Here is a 20,821-nt window from a genome sequence, read left to right as displayed (position 1 = left end):
ATCATATACTTTTTTTTTAAAAAAAAAAAGCAAGTGTGGGCCAAAAAGAATGATAAAACACCAGTGTTGGTATTACACCGATAACTAAAAAGCATTTCTTGAGTTCCTGTTACAGGTTTGATCCAAACCCTTATATAAATTGATGAAAATACTCCCACTGATTCTGGGGAGGAAAAAAAAATCAGACCTACAGAAGATACACAGCAATTACTTCCAATTGGAAGAAAAGGAATTAAACAAAAATAATTAGGAAAAAAAAATGACTGTGATTTAAGAAAAAAAAAACTAATAGGACTAAAGGAGACTTTTAATGTCCTCTTTACTTAAACTATGTCTTTACAAAGACTTTCAGTTTCATTATTAGACTTTTGATTTAACTTGCATTAGAAACTTTTGGTAAGTTCTAACTGATGATAAATATATACTTTTTGTAGCTATGGAGAAGTCACTTCAGACAAAGAAAGGCCTTAGTGGAGAGATGACCAAAATAGAAACCCTATGTGTGCTGGTAATATAAAGAATTAAATAGATATTTCTAAGATATAGTTTAAATTAATCGTACTTTAAATATCAAGTTTCAAGCTTGCCTATTTAGGATAATGTTCAGTATAAAAAAATCCCCACAATAGCAAGATATTGTATTACTTAAATGAAACTAGTGTTCTGCCATTCCCCACCACAAGGAAACCATGATTTCAGTCATTCAAACATGGTTCAGAAGCAGCTCTGGGTCTGACCCAGACCAGCCACCCGTACCTTCAGATCACCACAGTGTTTATTAACCTGACTGTCAAGCCTTCCTCTAAATTCCTGTGCTCAATCCATCCATCAGCAGCTGCTTATCTTAGGACTGACAGGACTATTTTTATTCCAGCATGAAGGATGCAGTTTGGTTTTATACACAGAAGGAAGCAGCAGCGCTTTGTGCGCATGGGTCATGCACGCAGACGCAGTTGGGTGTGATTCATCCCAGCTACCTTCAGCCAGAAGTCATCTGTTCTAAACTGTTTATAAGGGAGGTTTGGACAACTGATGGGAAAGAAAAGCAGTGCCAGGAGGTGTCCTCTGTAGGTGCTTATCTCTTCCCACTGACTCGGAAGAAGATCCACAGAACAGCAAAATGGACACCCGAAATCAGAGATGACTTCTACCCAAACCAAACACACACAGGTATGTATACATGTGCGCATTTGTGCACACAGTATAGGACAGCTGCTTCCATAAATATGCCATGTGCGACACAGCAGGAACATTAATAAAAACTCCAGACAGAAAATGAATTACTAATTGGGAGACAAAAAAATAAAAAAATGGAAAATCAGTTGTGCATGTTTGTTATATACAGCTAAGTCTTTAGGGCAAGTTTATTCATTCCTTCTACCTGAAAACAAGAAAGAAAAAACTAAGGTGTGACAAGTTCAAGCTTCAAAAGTTGGGAGTAAACAGATAGTTAAGGAAATGTTATGGGTCTGTATCTAATCTCGTTTTCTAGTGTATTTTACATCATTAAATATAAAACTTATTTCCTTATATAAAAGCTTCAACATGCAAAAAAGAGCATTTGGATGAATACTCTGAATGCTCCTATAGTACCAAACACAGCTTTACTGATTTGAGGGTATCTAAACAAGGCTCCTAAGTTGCATTTTGCCAAGTTTGTTGAAGAAAGTTTAGGGTGGTTCCTCTCACACCTTTAAAGATGTGCGAGTGCTGGCACATGCACGTGCGTAAAATCGTGGGATTTATTTTAAACTACATATACATTCTCTATAAATTAAAAGGATACCCTGGTAATAAAACCCAAAAGAGGAAAACAAAACAAAACACATACAAAGAGAAAAGCAAACCTTGTTTTTCGCATAATCCAAATTAACAACAAGATTGCAAAGATCGGATTTTTTTTGAAGTTTATGATTGATTCAGATCAGGCTCTGCAATATTCCCATTCTCTGGAAAGATAGGCGGAAAATTGTTATTAAAAGTCGCTGGAAACTCTAGCGCAGCATCAACATTTTGATAGCCCCCATAAGAATTAAACGACTGCTGTGGAAGTACTTGGCTATCAGGCATCTGTATGAAAGCCCCTGACTGTGTGGTAGGGGAGATTCTTTGGCCAACTAGTTGAATTTTAGGTTCCCTGGGCTCCAGTTGTTGCTTGCTTTCTTCATCCGTGTCAAGACGGGTTAGCTTTTCTATCCACATGCGAAATTTCTCCTCTGTCTGCCTCTGCATCTCGGCAAAGCAGTTCATGGCCTCTTCCAGGACATTGCCTATGCAGTTCCTATCCCACACGGTGCCCCTGTCAAGCAATCCTGGAATTTCCCTGGTCGCTCCTCCAGATCCCCCAGCACGACTGAAGCCAGCTTTAAAGACATTGAGGCCATTTGATAAGACATCATTAAGTAAGAACATATATCGTTTATTAAGGCATGTTAACTCAGGAAAACGAACTTTTCTAATTGTGTCCCTTGGATATGACAACAGGGAAGGAATTAGCAAATGTTAACCAACAGCATCACTGTCAAAAAATAACACTTTACACTCAGTGAGGTTATAATAGAAATTTTGGCTTCAAATCGATTTTATTCTAGAATTCTCAGACAATTCTGTCACAGAGGTTTTTTTTTTTAATAAACAAATGCAATTAATCCAATTCCCTTGCCATTTCTGTTTTGAATTCAATGGAAGGTGTCATAAACATCACACAATAACATGTTTAGTTCTGTTAAGCTGATCCAAAATACTACTGTTTAACTGAATAATTATGCATATTTTACTTAAGACTCTTGAACCCTTTTGTAATGTTAAACACACACAAAATTGTACAGGAGGTAACAGAGTTTTGAAAGGCTGCTCTACTGACCACAGCATCCAAAGCAGCCAAGCCCAGAGTTCTTGGTCTAATTTTGGGAAACACACTAAACACCGATGAAGCAAATACACAGCACAAACACAGCCACGCAAACAGCGAGAGATTATGTGAATGCTGTGCTAATGCACGAGGTGAAAGCAACCTCTGTTAGCTCTGATGGACACCACTACACCCCAGGGGTAGTTCCACCTGACACGTAGGAGTGATCACCTTCGCACCAGCCACTGCCAGTGCAGCATTTCCAGCATTTGCTACAGCCAAGGCAGGAAACACGCAGGGCACAGTTGGAAGGAAATTGTTCTCCTTCCTCCTATCCATCAAAAAGATGGTTAAAATAAATAGCTTTCGGAGGAAGAACCTCAGCAGCAAGAACAGGCAGCCATCCTACTCTACGTATCACTAAGAAAAAGCAAGAGAATCTATACTTTTAAGTTTAGAGTTCACTTAGAATCCTCTAGGAAGTAATAAAACCCCAAGAAAATGAGGCTTTGTACCTGTTTAAGGAATAATAATCAATATGTGTGTGCTGCTTGAACAAACGTTATCTAAGGTAACTGCAGAACAAGACAAGCATCACATTAAACTACACAAAGCAGCTACAGAACCTGATAATTTAATAAGCAAACGTGAAACTTGTGGGGTCCTATAGCTTAAGAACAACAGAAAATATCCTAAGAATGAGAGAAATCATTGCACAACCTAAGCAAATATTTACTAATAAAAACATAAGGCACTAAATCTTTATTGGGATTTCACTGTGTACATGGAATTACAGTATTACTTAAACAATACCTTCTTTTCAGGAGCTATTTAAATGAGGTAAACGCATATAGTAACAGCTAAACGAAGCCTAGGAATATCCTCTTATTTCCCAGCAGTAGCAATGCTACCCAGCAGAGGCCAAAACCTTCTATTAAAAACCCTGCTTTTTTAAGTCTTCCCTCCCATCATTTTACCTGTCAGACAGGCTGGAAATTCAGCATTCAGGTCCTTTGCCTAAAAATACATTACTTCGTCGCAAGTAATTCACATGCCTCTGACTGCATTTTAAGTTAAAGCAATTAAATCATATGGTACCTTTTTCCTAAAATATGGTTGCTTTTGTATTTTCAATGTCTTTTTCCTCCTTGAGGAAAAAAAAAATTCCTTCTCCTCCTATACTGCTAGTGTTGAATATCCAATATGATGCTATTTACTCATCTCTAGTCAGGGATCCTATCCCAAGATCAAGTAACTAAAAGGGCGTCTTTTTCACTTCCATAGGCTTACAATCAGACACCTTTCAGTAAGACTGAGTAAGTTCTAATTGCAATTTAAATGGAAACTATTGATGGCGATAAGTGAGGCATATCCAAGATAGGCTTTTGAAGTTAAAAATGAGCTACAACAGTCAAAGTTGACAACACTGTTATGTAAACTGAAGAGACTATGCATCAAAATATATATTACCATCTTGCAATCCTACTTTTAAAAGGCGTTATTCATAGCATATCTACAATTTACAGTAGTAGCAATCAATGTTTCAAAGGCTTTCCTTGCAGTTCTTACAACAAGAAGCTATAGTCAGTCTCTTCTTTACTGGTGGCTTTTAGTGCAAAAAAAAAAAAATCAAGTCTAAAAATGCATTTTGATTATATTAAAAAAGGTAGCAGTTATCTAACTGGTCCTTTTGCTACCCTTAGAGCTCTGTGTTTTAGAAGTTACATCAAGTTTAAAATGCAAATAAATATGGAATCACAGTGGGCTCAGAACCCAATACTCATATCTCATGTTCATTCACCTCCTGCAAAACAGCATCTAAGAAATGCCCCAGGGCTGCCTCTTTTTGAGATCTAATAAGTGCTACCTAAATAACGACCAAATCCAAAGTAATTTCATTTAGGAAGTCTAATAACATTACAATCTAAGATACGTTGCATCCTTATTCTAACTAGCAATGGTGGACTCCTCCAAGTCATGGCCTCAGGCTAGGTCAGGGCAGGTCAGATTAGACATCAGAAAAAATTTCTTCACCAGAAGGGTTCTCGGGCCCTGGCAGAGGCTGTCCAGGGAGGTGGTGGAGTCCTCATCCCTGGAAGTGTTTAAAAGACAGGTGGATGAGGTGCTCAGGGATCTGGTTTAGTAGTGGACGGGTACAGTTGGACTAGATGATCTCAAAGGTCTTTTCCAACCAAATGATTCTATGATTCCACTACCTGAAACTTCAAAATGAATATCCTACCACATCTCACTCAACAGAGTTTGGGTTTTTTTCCCCCTCTTCTTTCATAATTCTCACTCTGAGTTACTTCAATCAAATTCAACACTGGCAAGATGCTTCATGCACAATCTATGCAAAATTTCTAGGAGAAAGTAACCGGGCTTTGAGTCTCCGGCACACACACCGTCCCTCACTTTGGATTTCTGCATATTCAAACTTTTTAACTGTTTTTTTGAAAGCTTAAAACATGAGTCATTGCTATTTCAATTCAGATTTTTCTGAGTTGTAGAAAGCACAATGGTGGTGAAATGCCAGTATTTTTGTATTATACTTGAATTTTTCAAAACCTCTTCCTTCTTCCTAAGGAAGTGTTTATACAGGAATAAATACTGATTCCCAGACTTGATTGCAAGCCAGTTTCATTCAGAGTTAATTTACATGGTCATATTTGAAATTGTTCAAAGGAAAAGCTTTCAACAGCAGGAGGTCTAGCTGAATCGATTTCAGGACTCGAAGATCATCCATGAATGCTATCTGTTGTTTTGTTTATGAATTATAAAACCCTAAATGCCAACAGAGAGAGTCAATAATTAAAAGATAAGAAATTACTTCTCATTTCCAATACATAAAAAAAAATAATGGCACTGCCTGCCTTAAAGAGCCCGAGAACAGTTGAGGAAATCCTAAGCACAAATGCAGGCTGGGTAGAGAATGGATTGAGAGCAGCCCTGAGGGGAAGGACTTAAAGGTGCGGGAGGATGAGAAGCTGGACATGAGGAGCCAGCAAGGTGCTTGCGCATCCCAGAAAGCCAACCCCTATCCAGGGCTTCATTAAAAGAAGCATGCCGGGGTAGGGGATTCTGCCCCTCTACTCTTCTCTTGTGAGGCCCCACCTGGAGTCCTGTGTCCAGTTCTGGAGTTCTCAGCACAGGAAGGACATGGAGCTGTTGGAGCAAGTTCAGAGACCACGAAGATGATTCGAGGGCTGGAACATTTCCCATATGAGGACAGGCTAAGAGAGTTGGACCTATACAGCCTGGAGAAGAGAAGGCTCCAGAGGGACCTTACAGCAGCCTTCCAGTAGTGAAAGGGGCTCCAGAAAAGGTGAGGAGGTACTCTTTATCAGGGAGGGCAGGGATAGGACAAGGGGGGACAGTTTTAAGCTGAAAGAGGATAGGTTTAAGTTAGATGTTAGGAAGAAGTGTTATCCTGTATGGATTGTGAGGCCCTGGCATAGGTTACCCAGAGAAGCAGTGGCTGCCCTATTCCTGGAGGTGCCATATCCCCAGCCTGGATGGGGCTTGGAGCAACCTGATCCACTGGGAGGTGTCCCTGCCCAGGGCTGGAACTCGATGGGCTTTATAGTCCCTTCCAAATCAAACCATTCTGTGATTCTATGAAGACTATGACTGCTCAGGGCAGTGAAAAGCTTCTCAGTAGCAACCATTAAGTCTAGACTGAGCCTGTATTTTCAGGTGTAAGTTAACACCATGTAATGCTTTCAGAATATAATATCCATTGTGTTTAGCTGGTTCTGAGCTCACAATATTTGTACTGAGGTATCACAACTCTTTACTCTTCAGTCTTTCTCGAGAAGAAAAATAAACCTGCCAGTATGTTAATCCAGGTTTGAGTTCAGCAGAGAGAACTAACTCTATTACACAACAGCTCCATTCACAACTTCACAGTGTTATTATATATTTCACTGAACATTTTCCTGACCTTACTAATTCAGTCAAGCCTATTCCAGAGCCACTGATAGGACAGTTTGCACTATAAAAATGGAAGAGGTTTCATTACACGACATGAAAGACTACCGTACTCTCAAATATGGCACTTGAATTTTCAGATCACACACAAGCAAACTGCCTTCTGTAACACTACAGGAGTTGATAGAAAGCTGAGAGCCAGATTACGTATAACCTTTGTACACAAAGGCCGCATTAACTGTCACTAACAATTTCAGAGCATCTCTGCTGGCAAAGCTATTTTTCAGACAGCAGACGCTTCAAAACCAGTCCCAACAATAAGGGAAGTTGAGAAAGGAACCAATGCTACAGCTGAGCACCCAAACACAGCAAGACTAAGGGGAACTACAGGCTACCAGTAAAACTTTACTGCATCAACATGCACAGACTTTCAAAACTAAAGGCTAAAGTTTTTTACATGCTTATGTCCTTATGACAGGGGCATTGTAGCTTTTGGACACTCAAGTTCAAGTATCTTTGCTTTTGACTGCTTACAGAGGACACTCACGACCTGAATTTCCAGCAATGCTTTTTAATACCCTGCATTATTATCTATCTACGTGCTCATTCTCTAAGTTTTGAGGCTATTCACAGTGTAATGCTAAGTGCACTAAAATGGCTTTCAATCCAAAAAAAAAAATTCCAGTGAAGCACTTTGCCAGTTCCAAGAAGAGGGATCACAGATGGCATCCGAACCTACCACTGCGACAGATCGCTGGGAGTCCTGCTCAGACTCACAGCTCCGCTGCATTTGTTAAGACCACAACGTTTCATTAACCCACAAGGAGCACAGGATGCACTTTTGGCCAACTTTTTCCTTATCTCTATAGAGAATATTTTTCTCCTGCACTTGGAGACAGTTTCCCACAAACCAAAGTCATTTCTATTTAAAGGAGAACCACCACGTGGCAGGTATGCATTGCACCTAATCCCGAAAGGACAGCTCAAAGGTTTTAACGTCTTAAACCTGAAGTTAGTATCACACAGATGATTTGATCTAAGAAATAAAAACAAAGGTCACTGCTTCTCACTTGCACCACAGGAAAACTTGGTCTGTGGTGCAATCATGACTAAATCATCAAGTTCCATTTACTACAATGGGACCTTTTCACTGCAGGCATCTCATCTCTAAGATGAAGAGCTCAAATACATAAGATCTGAATGACACAGAAAACTACCCTGGAGTGGTTTCAGATCTCTGCCATGGAAGGTAGAAATTTAGGCAGATCTGAAACTACCATGTGGTACCTTTTGCAGTCACAAGTTACTTTTACAGCTTAGAAAATAATATAAAATGGGAGATTTACTGTGTGTCTGGGTTCTGGGTAGGGAGAAACCTGTCCCAATACTCAATGAAATAGTCTTCTTAGACAGGTTTTAAATTAGGCTTTAATTGCTCAAATTGTAAATATAGTAAATAAAAAGGCACAAAACTATGAAAGCTGGAAGCCTGACTACAAAATTGGTAAAAATAATTTTAGATCTGTATTAAAAGTTTACTACTCAATAATTACAGGAGACTTTGCCTTTCTAATAATAAACCTTAACTTCCTTTGTGCAACCTGCTTCCTAGTAGTATGTGGGAAAAATGCCAGTTCTTACAGTGAAGGAAACATTCACCACCATCAAGTCAGGTAAAACACAGTAATTTGTAAAATCATCTGCAAATATTTTAAATAACTTGCCTAGCAAACATTAGTTCAGCAACTTAAGACTAATTATTGCAGTTTTCCTTCAAGTGTTCTTGCCCTATGTAAGCTAATATTTATCTCATGAGAAAAAACACTCTTCTAGCACAAGAGGCAAAAAGGCATGTGAACCAGTAAAAATCGGCAAGCCGAAAGGTTTATTTTTATGCAATTTTATTTTTGATTGCCATACGGTTCTATGGTATAATATGCTGCAAGAATCATTCACACAAAATCCTGCCCATGGCACTTTGGGCTAATAAGATAACAAAGACTCAGCAAACAAGAAACTTGAAAAATTAATCTTGCTTTTGCAAACAAAGTCATGAGAAGGCCCCTATAATTTGCTGCCTCCAATCTTAACACAGTTATGTCATAAAATTATGAATATAAAACTTATAGATCCTTATGACATAGGAAAATGGTAACAGCTTTGTCCAAGATGTTGAAAATTTAGGTGTGGCTATAGCTTGGTCACCTGCGTAAACAGTAAATTCTTACTTATGTCCTAAAATAGGTAACCAGCTACAATCTGCAAGAATTTACAATAAGGCTAAGTAGATTTGCCATGCACTGAAACGTAGAGCTGCAAGCACAGCAGAACTACAATAGCAAACATGGTCCTACTGTAACACACACAAGAGCTGTGCTGTGTTATCCATGCTGATCACCACGCTGTTTTGCAAGTGTTGTGTCATAGCACTCAAGATGACCTGCTCCTTGACCTTCTCGGGCACCGAGGCGAGACAGACAGGCCTTTAGTTCCCCAGATCCTTCCTCCAGCCCTTCCTGTATATGGGTGTAACATCAGCCAGCCACCAGTCAAGTGGAATTTCCCCAGTCAGCCAGGACTGCTGGTAGATGATGGAAAGGGGGTTGGAAAGCACTAATGTCAGCTCCCTTGATACCCTCGGGTGGATCCCATGTGGCCCCACAGACTTGTGAGTGTCTAATTGGCTGATCAGATTTCTAACCGTTTATTTCCTCATGGATCATGAGAGCTTTGTTTTACCCCTGTAGTCAGCACTACTGAGGTCACACCTCAAATCCTGAGTGATCAGACCCAGTCAACACGGGCTTATTAAAAGTGTTGCCAAACTAACCCAGTTGCCTTGTATGACAAAGTGACTCTCCTACTGGACGAGGGAAAGGCTGCGGATGTATTTTTCTTGGACTCCAGTAAAGCCTTTGACACAGTTTCTCCCAGCATTCTGCTTCAGAAACTGTCACCTCTGGCCTGGACAGGCGCACACTCTCCTGGGTGGAAAACTGGTTGGCTGGAGGGCCCAGAGAGTGGTGGGCAATGGAGTTAACTCCAGCTGGAGGCCAGCGACACGTGGTGTCCCCAGGGCTCAGTGCTGGGTCCAGCCCTGTTCAATGTCTTTATCAATGACCTGGATGAAGGCATCGAGTACACCCTTAGCAAGTTTGCAGACGACACTAAGCTGGGAGGCAGTGTTGATCTGCTGGAGGATAGGGAAGCTCTGCAAAGGGATCTGAACAGGCTGGATCGCTGGGCAGAGTCCAATGGCATGAGGTTTAACAAGGCCAAGTGCCAGGTCCTGGACCTGGGGCACAACAACCCTGTGCAGCTACAGACTAGGAGAAGTCTGTCTAGAAAGCTGCCTGGAGGGAGAGGGACCTGGGGGTGTTGGTTGACAGCGACTGAACATGAGCCAGCAGGGGCCCAGGTGGCCAAGAAGGCCAATGGCATCTTGGCTTGGATCAGAAACGGCGTGACCAGCAGCTCCAGGGAGGTTCTTCTCCCTCTGGACTCGGCACTGGGGAGACCGCTCCTCGAATCCTGTGTTCAGTTCTGGGCCCCTCACCACAAGAAGGATGTTGAGGCTCTGGAGCGAGTCCAGAGAAGAGCAACAAAGCTGGTGAAGGGGCTGGAGAACAGGCCTTATGAGGAACGGCTGAGAGAGCTGGGGTGTTTAGCCTGGAGAAGAGGAGGCTGAGGGGAGACCTCATTGCTCTCTACAACTACCTGAAAGGAGGTTGTGGAGAGGAGGGAGCTGGGCTCTTCTCTCAAGTGACAGGGGATGGGACGAGAGGGAATGGCCTCAAGCTCCACCAGGGGAGGTTCAGGCTGAACATTACGAAAAAATTTTTCATGGAAAGGGTCATTGGGCACTGGCAGAGGCTGCCCAGGGAGGTGGTTGAGTCACCTTCCCTGGAGGTGTTTAAGGGACAGGTGGATGAGGTGCTGAGGGGCATGGTTTAGTGTTTGAATGGTTGGACTTGATGATCCGATGGGTCTTTTCCAACCTGGTGATTCTATGATACTTAGGGATATGATTTACTAGTGGACAGGTACAGCTGGACTTGATGATCTCAAAGGTCTTTTCGAACCTAGGGATACTATGATTCTACAATCCCCAACACAGTTGCCAAGCTGTGGTCTTAGTATATTAAAGCAACGCTGGCCACTTAAGAATGTATTTATTACACTATTACCACCTAATAGGATTTGACAGCACTTAATAGGAGTTCATATAGGCTTACAAAGGAAAAGATCTGAAAAATTCCGCTACTCAAAGACAGTCCTTCCACCAACTCACTCTTTCTATGCCTCGTTGGTGTGCTAAAGTGCACCAAAACCTCAGAACAGATCTTACAATTTCCCCATGTCTTGTTAATATACTGCAGTCTTCAAATTTACACAGAGCTGCAGTTCTCCTGGATTTTCTCAAGTGTCACTTATCTAATTTAGCATGACAGCTGAGAAACGATGTCAGATGCGTTACAGTTCAGTTTAAAAAACATCCTCTACCTGGTATCTCTGCAGTGATTGTCTTGCTGCTCCCTGAAACCTCTTCATCATCATCTGATGAACTGGTGCTCGAGTCACACGTCAGGTCGCTGTCACTGGTACTGCTGTCCTGCAGCAGGTTATATTTCTTGCGAGCAGCTGCCTCCCGTTTCTGTCTTAACAGCCGAATTCTTTCTTTGTGCTTTTGGCTTCGATGACCTTTTACCTTGGTAACTCGACCGTTCTGCTTATCACTAGACTGTCGGTTTTTCTTGGCAGCCATTGTTGAAGTTTCACTTTCGGACCTGGATCGTCTGGATTTCCTCCCAACTGCAGCCCCAGACACTGCAGAAGGGTCTCCCTCTACAGGAGCTTCAGCCTGACAGGGTTCATTCTCTTCTGTGGAAGACAAAGTGTCTGAGTCAGCCAAATGCCCACTGGAAGAAGGGGAAAGCATGCAATGATTAGAAGAGTCACTCTCGTAAACTCGACCACCAGTTGGCTTATCACTTTCTGTAGATGCCAGCTGAGACTCCGAGGAGTCTCGCCTCAGTTCCATCAGCAAGCAAGGCATGGAAGAGAGGACTGCAGAGTCTGCTGCAGCGGACACGTTGTCTTTCTGAGTTTGTGTCTCCAGTTCTATAGGTCTGTCTTCATCCGGAGCAGTGTCTTCCTTTTCAGAAGTCTTTGGTGGGACTTCTGAATCAACAAGTTCTTCTGCTTTTCCCACTGCCTCCATCTTCATCTCAGAACACCAAGGTTCTCCTGGTCTTAAAGCATGGAGCACGTGGTCTGGAAGCCTGGTTGAACCAGATATGGACTTCAGCAACACAGCAGCCTGCATGAGAACAGAATAGTCAGAATAATTGACCCAAATAACTCACTCAGTCCTGCTCTTCACAGTATTACCTAAGAAACTCATTGGTTTTAGTCATAGACAGGATGGTTCAGGATCATACTGGTTTCTGTCATTTACTCTTTCCTAGTGAACTCATCCTGTTACACCAAACTATTCTTCCTTTTATGCACCCATCAAAGGAGGTAGTGGAATCACAGTACATGTGGTTCACCTCACCAGAATAATCAGAACAGATCAGAAAATAATACCCCATAACTTCTACTTTATAATATTTAAATCAATATATTATAAGCAACATACGTTAAATATCCTTACCTAGAACTTTAAACATATCTTAGTGGGGAATTTTAGACCTGATGAACAACGCCATCCTAAAAATTCCCAGACTTGGTAGTCACTGACCTGGGCAGACCAGAACACCATTTAATTTCCATTTCTATGAGAAATCTACTTACAATTGAACAGGACCTCAACCTTATAAAACGACAGTGGTTTTATGGTAATTTGCAAACTTACAGTACAACAAGACAGAGCAGAAATCAAGCTACTTTGAGCAAAACCCAAACAGCTGTTGAATGTTACAGAGCATGACTGGAGCTACTAGAGTGTCCAGAGGAGGCTACAAAGTTGGTGAAAGGGTTAGAGGGAAAGTCATATGAGAAGCATATAAAGTCGCTTGGTCTGTTCAGCCTAGAGAAGAGAAGACTGAGGGAAGACCTCACAGCACTGCTTCCTCACACGGGGAGAAGGAGAAGGAGCAGGCACTGATCTCTTCTCTCTGGTGACCAATGATAGGACCCGAGGGAACGGCAGGAAGATGTGCCAGGGGTGCATAAGGTTGTATATCAGGAAAAGGTTCTTCATTCATAGGGTGGTGGAGCCTTGAAATGCTTCCCAGGGAAGTAGTCACAGCACCAAACCTAATATTATTCAAGCAACATTTGGGCAAAGCCCTCAGACACACAGTGTGAGCGTTGGAGTTGTCCTGTCCAGAGACAGGAGTTGGGCTCTGTGATTCTTCTGGGTTCCTTCAAATGCAGGCAATTCTGTGATGACTATCAATGAGCTCCTTTGTTAGTGGAACCGCTCAGCCAGCAGACCTCATGTACCAAAAACTCATCTCGAAAAAGTGCCATGAAGTGACACCAAACTGCCAAAGATACGGAGTTTACAATATCTACAGGCAAGATCTCCAGAAATACCAAATATGAGCAACACAAATTTGTTCTCCACAGAGAACTACTGTGCTGGTGAGTCACACAGACATTTTAGGAGTATCTAATACACCATTCAAGTGTTCCTTGGGTGTCTCCCATACGAGTCCTCATTGCGTAAGAACCTACAGGCTGACCTAGATTCTCTAAAATCTGCCAGGCAAACAGCACCAGATAGTGTGGGTTCCAAGCAAGGAACAGTATCCACACACATCAGTAAGCAATTCTCCTCTCCTACTCCACTCTCATGAGACCCCACCTGGAGTCCCGTGTCCAGTTCTGGAATTCCCAACACAAAAAGGACATGGAACTGTTGGAATGCATCCAGAGGAGGCCACAGAGATGATCTGAGGGCTGAAGCACCTCTGCTATGACGACAGGCTGAGAGAGTTGGGGTTGTTCAGTCAAAAGAAGAGAAAGCTGCAGGGGGAACTCGGAGCAGGTTCCAGTACATGAAGGGGCTCCAGGAAAGCTGGGGAGGTACTTTTTACAAGGGCCTGGAGTAACAGAATGAGGGAGAATGGCTTTAAATTGGAAACGGGAAGATTTAGAATAGACATTAGAAAGAAATTCTTCACAATGAGGGTGGAGAGACCCTGGCCCAGGATGCTCAGAGCAGTGGTGTCTACCCATCCTTGGAGGTGTTCAGGGCCAGGCTGGATGGGTCTTTGAGCAGCCTGGTCCAGTGGGAAGTGTCCCTGCCCGCGTCAAGGGGGTTGGAACTGGACGGGCTTAAGGTCCCTTCCAACTCAAAGCATTCTATGATTCTATGATTTTACTTTCCAGTTATAATGTAATAAAGGCATTACTTCAGTGCAAACAAAAAACTCGAGCTATTTATGTGATTGATGGCTTGCGTGTTATAAAGCAAAAGGTATCTTCAGGGAACTTGTTTTAGAGACAGTGTTTATCATTTTATCTTCATTTTATCATTACCTTCCACCTAAATTCTCATTTTGAATTCAACATAGAATAAGGATCTTTGAATTACCACATGTTATGGAACAAATCATTTATGGGTTTAGAAGGAAAATAAATGATAAATTTATGGCACTTCAAAAAAATAAAAATAGAAAGGACAGAAAAGGGGAAAAAAACAAAGTATAAAGATTTTATCTACTGTTTTCTGCAGAAAATTAGTGTTGAGCAGCTCAGAAAGATCAGATGGTTCAGAGATTTTTATGCACCCTTACAATCCTTCTTTTAGTTTCCTGACGCATCCCAACCTGCCTGTAACTGTGCGTACATAATTGTATGCTGCTTCCCCACCTCCATCCACAGCACAGAATAAAACTACTTCCCTGCTTCTAAAAGGTGTCCTGAAAAGCTCAATGTTGTCCCGTCTGCCCTAACCCATTTAAAAACTTAATTATTTAAGACTATTAAAAGAGATCTCATGCTTCCTTCAGGCTAAGGAATGAAATGCTAGATGGTGTAACGGAATTATGAAAGTATTTATAGGAGAGAAACATCAGCTAATAAAAGAAAGTGTAGTTATTATCAGACAACACAAGAAAGAGGGATGACAACTTAGGTCTGTTAAATTTTTTTAAAAAAATAAAACAAAAAAAAAAAAACAGTAAACCCAGCATTTTACTCCCCCTCTGGAAAAAAAGAATAAAATACGTATTGTAAAACACAGAAATATTATATCTATAAAGAAAAACGTTTCCAATACTTGCAACAAGTAAGACACTCTTGAAAATAACTTAAAAGAAGAATTCTGGAGAAGGTAGTTTAATGTAGGCAATAAATATCACACAAGAACCAATTTATTTCCAAGGCCACAGCACAACATCAACAAACCCAAATGATGAATACACATGTTCTGAGACATAAACACATCCCAGTACTATAATAAAATCACTATTTCTTCATAGTTCATCCACAAATCTAAATTATTAAATAATTCTCCCATTATACTGGTAAGCAAAACGCAGATTTGGTGATTAAATGACTGGCCAAGAGTTATATATTGCAGGATAGGTATGGTACCTGCTAGTGCATATCCCAGCTTTGCTCTGACCATGCAGCTTGAAGGGAAAAATATTTTTTCCAAGAGATTTGAGATGTACTTTCTGCTCATGGAAGGAAAAGTTTGGTAGCTCAAACACATGCATAAAGAATATTTACCTGGCAAAAAAAAAAAAAAAAGTATTTGTAAATTACTACTAACAATTACAGGACAGCTTCTCCACTACTCACCCTTTTAGCCTGGGCAGCACAAAGAACAGAGCTCAACCCAAAGCTAAAGGGCATTTTTCACAACTGTCCTCCTTGGGAACATCACTTACCCCTCCACTCTCAAAACGACTACAAGAACACTTACTGTAGTACCCACTTTTCCACCCCTCTGGCTTATCAGCCAGAAAACCTGATGCTTCACCTACATGGAACCATCTTGCTAACAGTGATTCGGTGACTTAAAAAGATTTATTTATTACTAAATAGGATCTTTAACAACTCAAACCACGCTGGTCTGATCCCTCACACAAGGATCAGTGAATTACATTTTCAGTGAGAATGCAGCAGAGGGACTAGCGACTTCACAGAACTATTTCTGGTCAATGCTGACCCGTGTTTCTGTGTGCGTGGAGAAACAGACTTGCTCCGATAAGGTCTGTACACTCCAGGTCCCTTGAACAGGCTATTTAAAAAGCCAACAATTCTAGTACTAGTAAGTATGTAAAAAATAACTTGATATATAGAAGGCAGACCTTGTAGCAGCCTTCCAGTACCTGAAGGGTCTACAAGAAAGCTGAGGAGGGACTTTTTACAAAGGCATGAAGTGATAGGATGAGCGGTAATGGCTTTAAGTTGGAAGGAGGGAGATCTAGATTAGACATTAGGAAGAAATTCTTCACAATGAGGGTAGGGAGGCCCTGGCCCAGCCTGCCCAGAGCAGTGGTGGCTGCCCCATCCCTGGAGGTGTTCAAGGCCAGGTTGGATGGGGCTTGGAGCAGCCTGGTCCTGTGGCAGGGGGTTGGAACTGGATGGGCTTAAGGATGGATTTATCTCAATAGAAAAAAAAAGAAGATGAAAGAAGGGAAGACAAGCAACAAACCATCCCTTCACCAAAAAACAAATCTGATAAAAACTACCTGCTGCTAGGCCTCATCACACCATGAACTCTCAGGTTCCAATTAGACACAGGAGAGGGTACTGAACATTTCTCTCACAGCACTGTTTGCTCTGGGAAGAGATTTCTAAAGACAAAAAATACTTAAAAAAGCAAAAAATTAAATTCAAACAAAGGTCTTACTAGCTTCCTAAAGAACAATTATAATGGAGTGTATGCTATTAAGTAATATATACTACTGCACAAGGAGTTACACCAAAGATGGCGTGAATGCCCTTTATCAATCAATAACTGGCCACACATACATCCTTCATAATATCTTTGTTTTGCTCTCAGTGAAAGTTTGTCTCTATACTTGCATGTCCTGCAAGGTCAGAAGGAAATGCGTTTCACCCAAATAAATGAAAAGGCTTGAAATACTTAATAAACACCATGACACCCTAACCTTAACTGCACATTGTCATTTTAGGTGTTATTGAAACAATTAATGATAAAAGATGCCAGCTTATATGAAGCAAACCAGCTCTTTTTCTCAGCAGATGGGGACATGACAGATTCTCACTTGAGAAGTATTAAGGTTTCCATACATCTTGCTGTCAAAAGTCACTTGAGTTTGTTCCTGACAGGCTTTCTGTAAGAGTCCAACAGACCACATTGTTTCCCTGCTTCTGACTCATTCACCTGCTTACACCAGTTCTAACAAACAAATGAAAACATTATTTGGCAGAACCTTGCCTTTTAATGCTGTTCTACCACTGAAAGCCAGCAGTCTGAACAACCCACCTCTTTGCACCACCAGCCATTCAATTGCAAGCTGTAATTTAAAAGAAGAATCTGCACCTACATTTTTGCAGACAATAACATCAAGTAAGTCCTTTGAGCTTTTGCGACTACATAAATGAAGAGTTAAGCTGTTCTGCTGGATATGAGTTAATTGTTCAGAATGCACAGCTAACTACAGAACCTTCCAGAGCCCAGAACCACAGAATGGTTTGGGTCATAAGGGACCATGAAAGTCAGCCAGTCCAAACCCCCTGCCATGAGCATCATCAACTGGATCAGGTTGCTCAAAGGCCCATCCAACCTGACCTGGAACGTTTCCAGGGATGCAGCATACAACACCCCTCTGCACAACCTGTGCCACTGTTTCACCACCCTCAATGTAAAAAAAGTCTTCCTAATATCTAGTCTAAACCTCTCCTCTTTTAGTTTAAAACCATCAACCCCTGTCCTATTCCTACAGGTCCTGCTAGAAAGTTTTTCCTCATCTTTCTTATCAGCTCCCTTTATGTTTTGCAAGGCTGCAATCAGGTCTCCTTGGGGTCTTCTCCAGGCTGACCAACTCCAACTCTCTCAGCCTCTCTTCATAGCAGAGGTGCTCCAGGCCTCTGATCACTATTGTGGCCTCCTCTGGACCCACTCTAACAGATCTATGTCCTTCCTGGGCTGAGAGCTCCAGATCTGGAAGCTGGACTCCAGGTGGGGTCTCACCAGCGCAGAGTAGAGGGGCAGAATCCCCCCGCCTTGCCCTGCTGGCCATGCTGCTCTGGATGCAGCCCAGGACAGAGTTCTGGGCTGCGAGCACACATTGCCAGCTCATGTCCACCTTCTTATCCACCAGGTCCTTCCTTGCAGGGGTGCTCTCAATCTCTTCATCCCCCAGCCTGTATCAACACTTAGTGTTGTCCCTGGAGCTGAAAGGCAGTATCTACTACCTCATAGCTCCAGTCTCACAAAAGTCAGTATTTCAATCTGTATCTGAATATGTTTTTGTATTTATACAGAACTAAAGAACAGAGTGGCTCACACTAACAAACAATTATGTCCATCACCTGTGAACATAATTACCCAATTATCTCACATCTACCCAATGTAACTGAGCACAGATGGAATAAAAGAGCAGTCATGACAAGTGTACACAAACGAGGCTAACACAATTATGTAAACCAGCTGACTTTTGTTACATATAAACACTCAGGCAAGCCCACCAAGAACCCTGAACCAAACACTTGATAGACTATGCACCCCAGGATGGTGGGTTATGAAAGGACCAGTACTTGGGTTGTGTGCTGCTTTGAAGATCATAACCCACAAGTCCACTTCGTAACACAAGAGGAACTTCTGGCACAGACCAAAGTTACGTCCTCTTCCGACAGGAGCCACATATTTATGAAGATGTGAAGTACAAATGTGAAGTACTCCAACCACCTCTGAAGCTCCACCAGAAACCTTTGCAGCTGTATGCACACATTGATCATGCTTTTTTTGCTACTCAAATTGCCTTCCTTCCCATTAAAAGCCAACACAACTAATTCAGCAAGCTCACCACATACCAATAACACAAAGCTGTGCCCAACAAACATCTAAGCAACTAAAAACTGATCAATCCAAATACTTATACCTCTATCAGGAAACAATAACCTGCATCCAGACAAATGCAGAAGGGCCAACACTTTCTGTACTTTCTAGCTGATGTCTTTTGGGGATGATGAACATCATCTCCTCCCCAAGATACCACACGTGTCACGCATACCCTTGTAACTGAAACAACAGAAGCGTGACCAGCACTCCTTTTAACTCAAGAGAGTTGACTCAGCTCTGTGTGGATGTGTGTGCACGATGCTCGAGAGCAGATTTTTCATAACACTAAGCCACCCCCGCGTGGATACTGTGTAATTTATATAGCGTTCCTTTGAAAATGCTGCCCTGAAGCTGACTCACTGGCATGCAATTCTACCTAAGGCACTTTTCTGGGAGTGGAGCTGGCTTTTTATCAGATGATTCATAAATCGGGCCTGGTAGCAATCATAAAGAATAGGAACTTGGTAGAAGAATTGTGGTGAGAAACAAAAGAAGCAAGAATAAAACTAATACTGTGTTTCAACTGGTTTTGCATAAACAAGCAGGTTAAAAATAGACTGTTTTTACCGAGTGCTCAACAGGCTGCATATACAAATTACCCAAGGCTGAACAAAAGTTACAAGCGTATGTGTTAAAACAGAGGATTGCGGAGCATCCTTTGCAACCTTGGAAAGTCACATTTTTCAGCATAATTAAGCAGCAAGACTTTACATTTAAACACAAGGTTTTTTGCATGGTAATGCTTAATACACATATCCTGCCTCTTTCAAATGAAAGGTAACTACCAGCAATGGGTTACTTCACACGCCTGCTGACAGGCTTCCTGAAACATTCCAAGCTTCACTAGAATCCCACCCGCCCAAAAAAAAAGGGTTTTGCAAAACTAAATTCATTAGCATACAGATAAAGGGATGCAGGGTTGGCTGCACTCAGCCTTCTAAAATCTCATTTCTTTCTCATAGCAAAACCATTCTTCTCAAGTGTGCAGCAATTTGAAGTCCACAGTGTTCTCTACTGTAAAGATTATGGGGAGCATATTTTTATTGCTGTCTGTTTCTAAACATTAAAGTTACTCGCTCTTAGATTCTTCATTATTCTTCCAACAAAACTAGTAGCAGAAATCAATGTTAAGACAGTCATGCTTTATTTCTTTTTGTCTCCCACATATTAACTTTCAGAAGATCACCCTAGTAAGGACAGTCATACAGACATGCCCCTTTTTCAACAGTTTAGAGTTTCACAATTTTTCCCATTTCACCTATCCATTTCTGTTACTCAAAGGAAATGTTTTTTGTGCTTCCTCTGCTAGTTTATGCGATTCTATATAAACAGACCTTCTCTTCTCAAGATATGTTGGCCTATTGTTCTATTGTCTTATTGTCTATAAAGAACATATAAAATACAATAAATGAAATCATAGAATCATAGAATGGTTTCACTTGGAAAAGACCTTTAAGATCATCAGGTCCAACCATCGATCCAGCCCTGCTGAGGTTGCACCAGACCATGTCCCCAAGTACATCTACTTGTTTTTTAAACATCTCAAGGGATGGGGACTCAACCACCTCCCTGGGCAGCCTCTGCCATTGCCAGACAACCCTTCCAGGAAAGAAATTCCTCCTGACATCTAACCTAAATCTCCTCTGGCACACCTTTCCCCTTGTCCTGTCACTGGCTTCCAGGGAGAAGAGACCAACCCTCACCTCGATACAGCCTTCTTTCAGGGACTTGTACACAGTGATAAGGTCTCCCCTCAGTCTCCTTTTCTCCAGACTAAACAACCCCAGCTCCATCAGCTGCTCCTCATCATAAGGCTTGTGCTCTAAACCCTAAAGCCTTCCCCAGCTCCATTCCCTTTCTAAACACGCTCCAGCATCTCAACGTCCTTCTTGTAGTGAGGGGCCCAGAAATGAACACAAGATTCAAGGTGCAGCCTCACCAGCGCTGAGAACAGGGGAAAGATCATTTCTCTACTCCTGCTGGCCACCCAACTCTTGATTTTAAAGCTACATTTTAAATTGCTTGGGCACAACAGGAACACATTA

At 41.7% G+C, this 20,821-nt stretch overlaps 1 protein-coding gene across 3 annotated transcripts in view; it reads right to left on the bottom strand.

Annotated features, from left to right (window-relative positions):
• ARK2N (arkadia (RNF111) N-terminal like PKA signaling regulator 2N) overlaps window positions 1-20,821 on the bottom strand; it is a 49,863-nt gene that overhangs the window by 19,852 nt on the left and 9,190 nt on the right. For 2 of the 3 annotated variants that reach the window (XM_069880374.1, XM_069880372.1), the window contains exon 2: window positions 11,285-12,101. In XM_069880374.1, the coding sequence (XP_069736475.1) occupies window positions 11,285-12,008 (724 nt within the window). In that variant the 5' untranslated portion in view covers window positions 12,009-12,101. Of the gene's footprint in view, window positions 1-24; window positions 2,364-11,284; window positions 12,102-20,821 lie in introns of those variants that run through there. The other variant, XM_069880373.1, reaches the window with a different exon arrangement.

The sequence above is a fragment of the Phaenicophaeus curvirostris genome, chromosome Z (assembly GCF_032191515.1).
Source record: "Phaenicophaeus curvirostris isolate KB17595 chromosome Z, BPBGC_Pcur_1.0, whole genome shotgun sequence".
In the NCBI taxonomy this organism is placed as follows: Eukaryota; Metazoa; Chordata; class Aves; order Cuculiformes; family Cuculidae; genus Phaenicophaeus; species Phaenicophaeus curvirostris.
The sequence above is the reverse complement of the archived record's forward strand: the minus strand, read 5'-3'. Positions and strand labels throughout refer to the sequence as shown.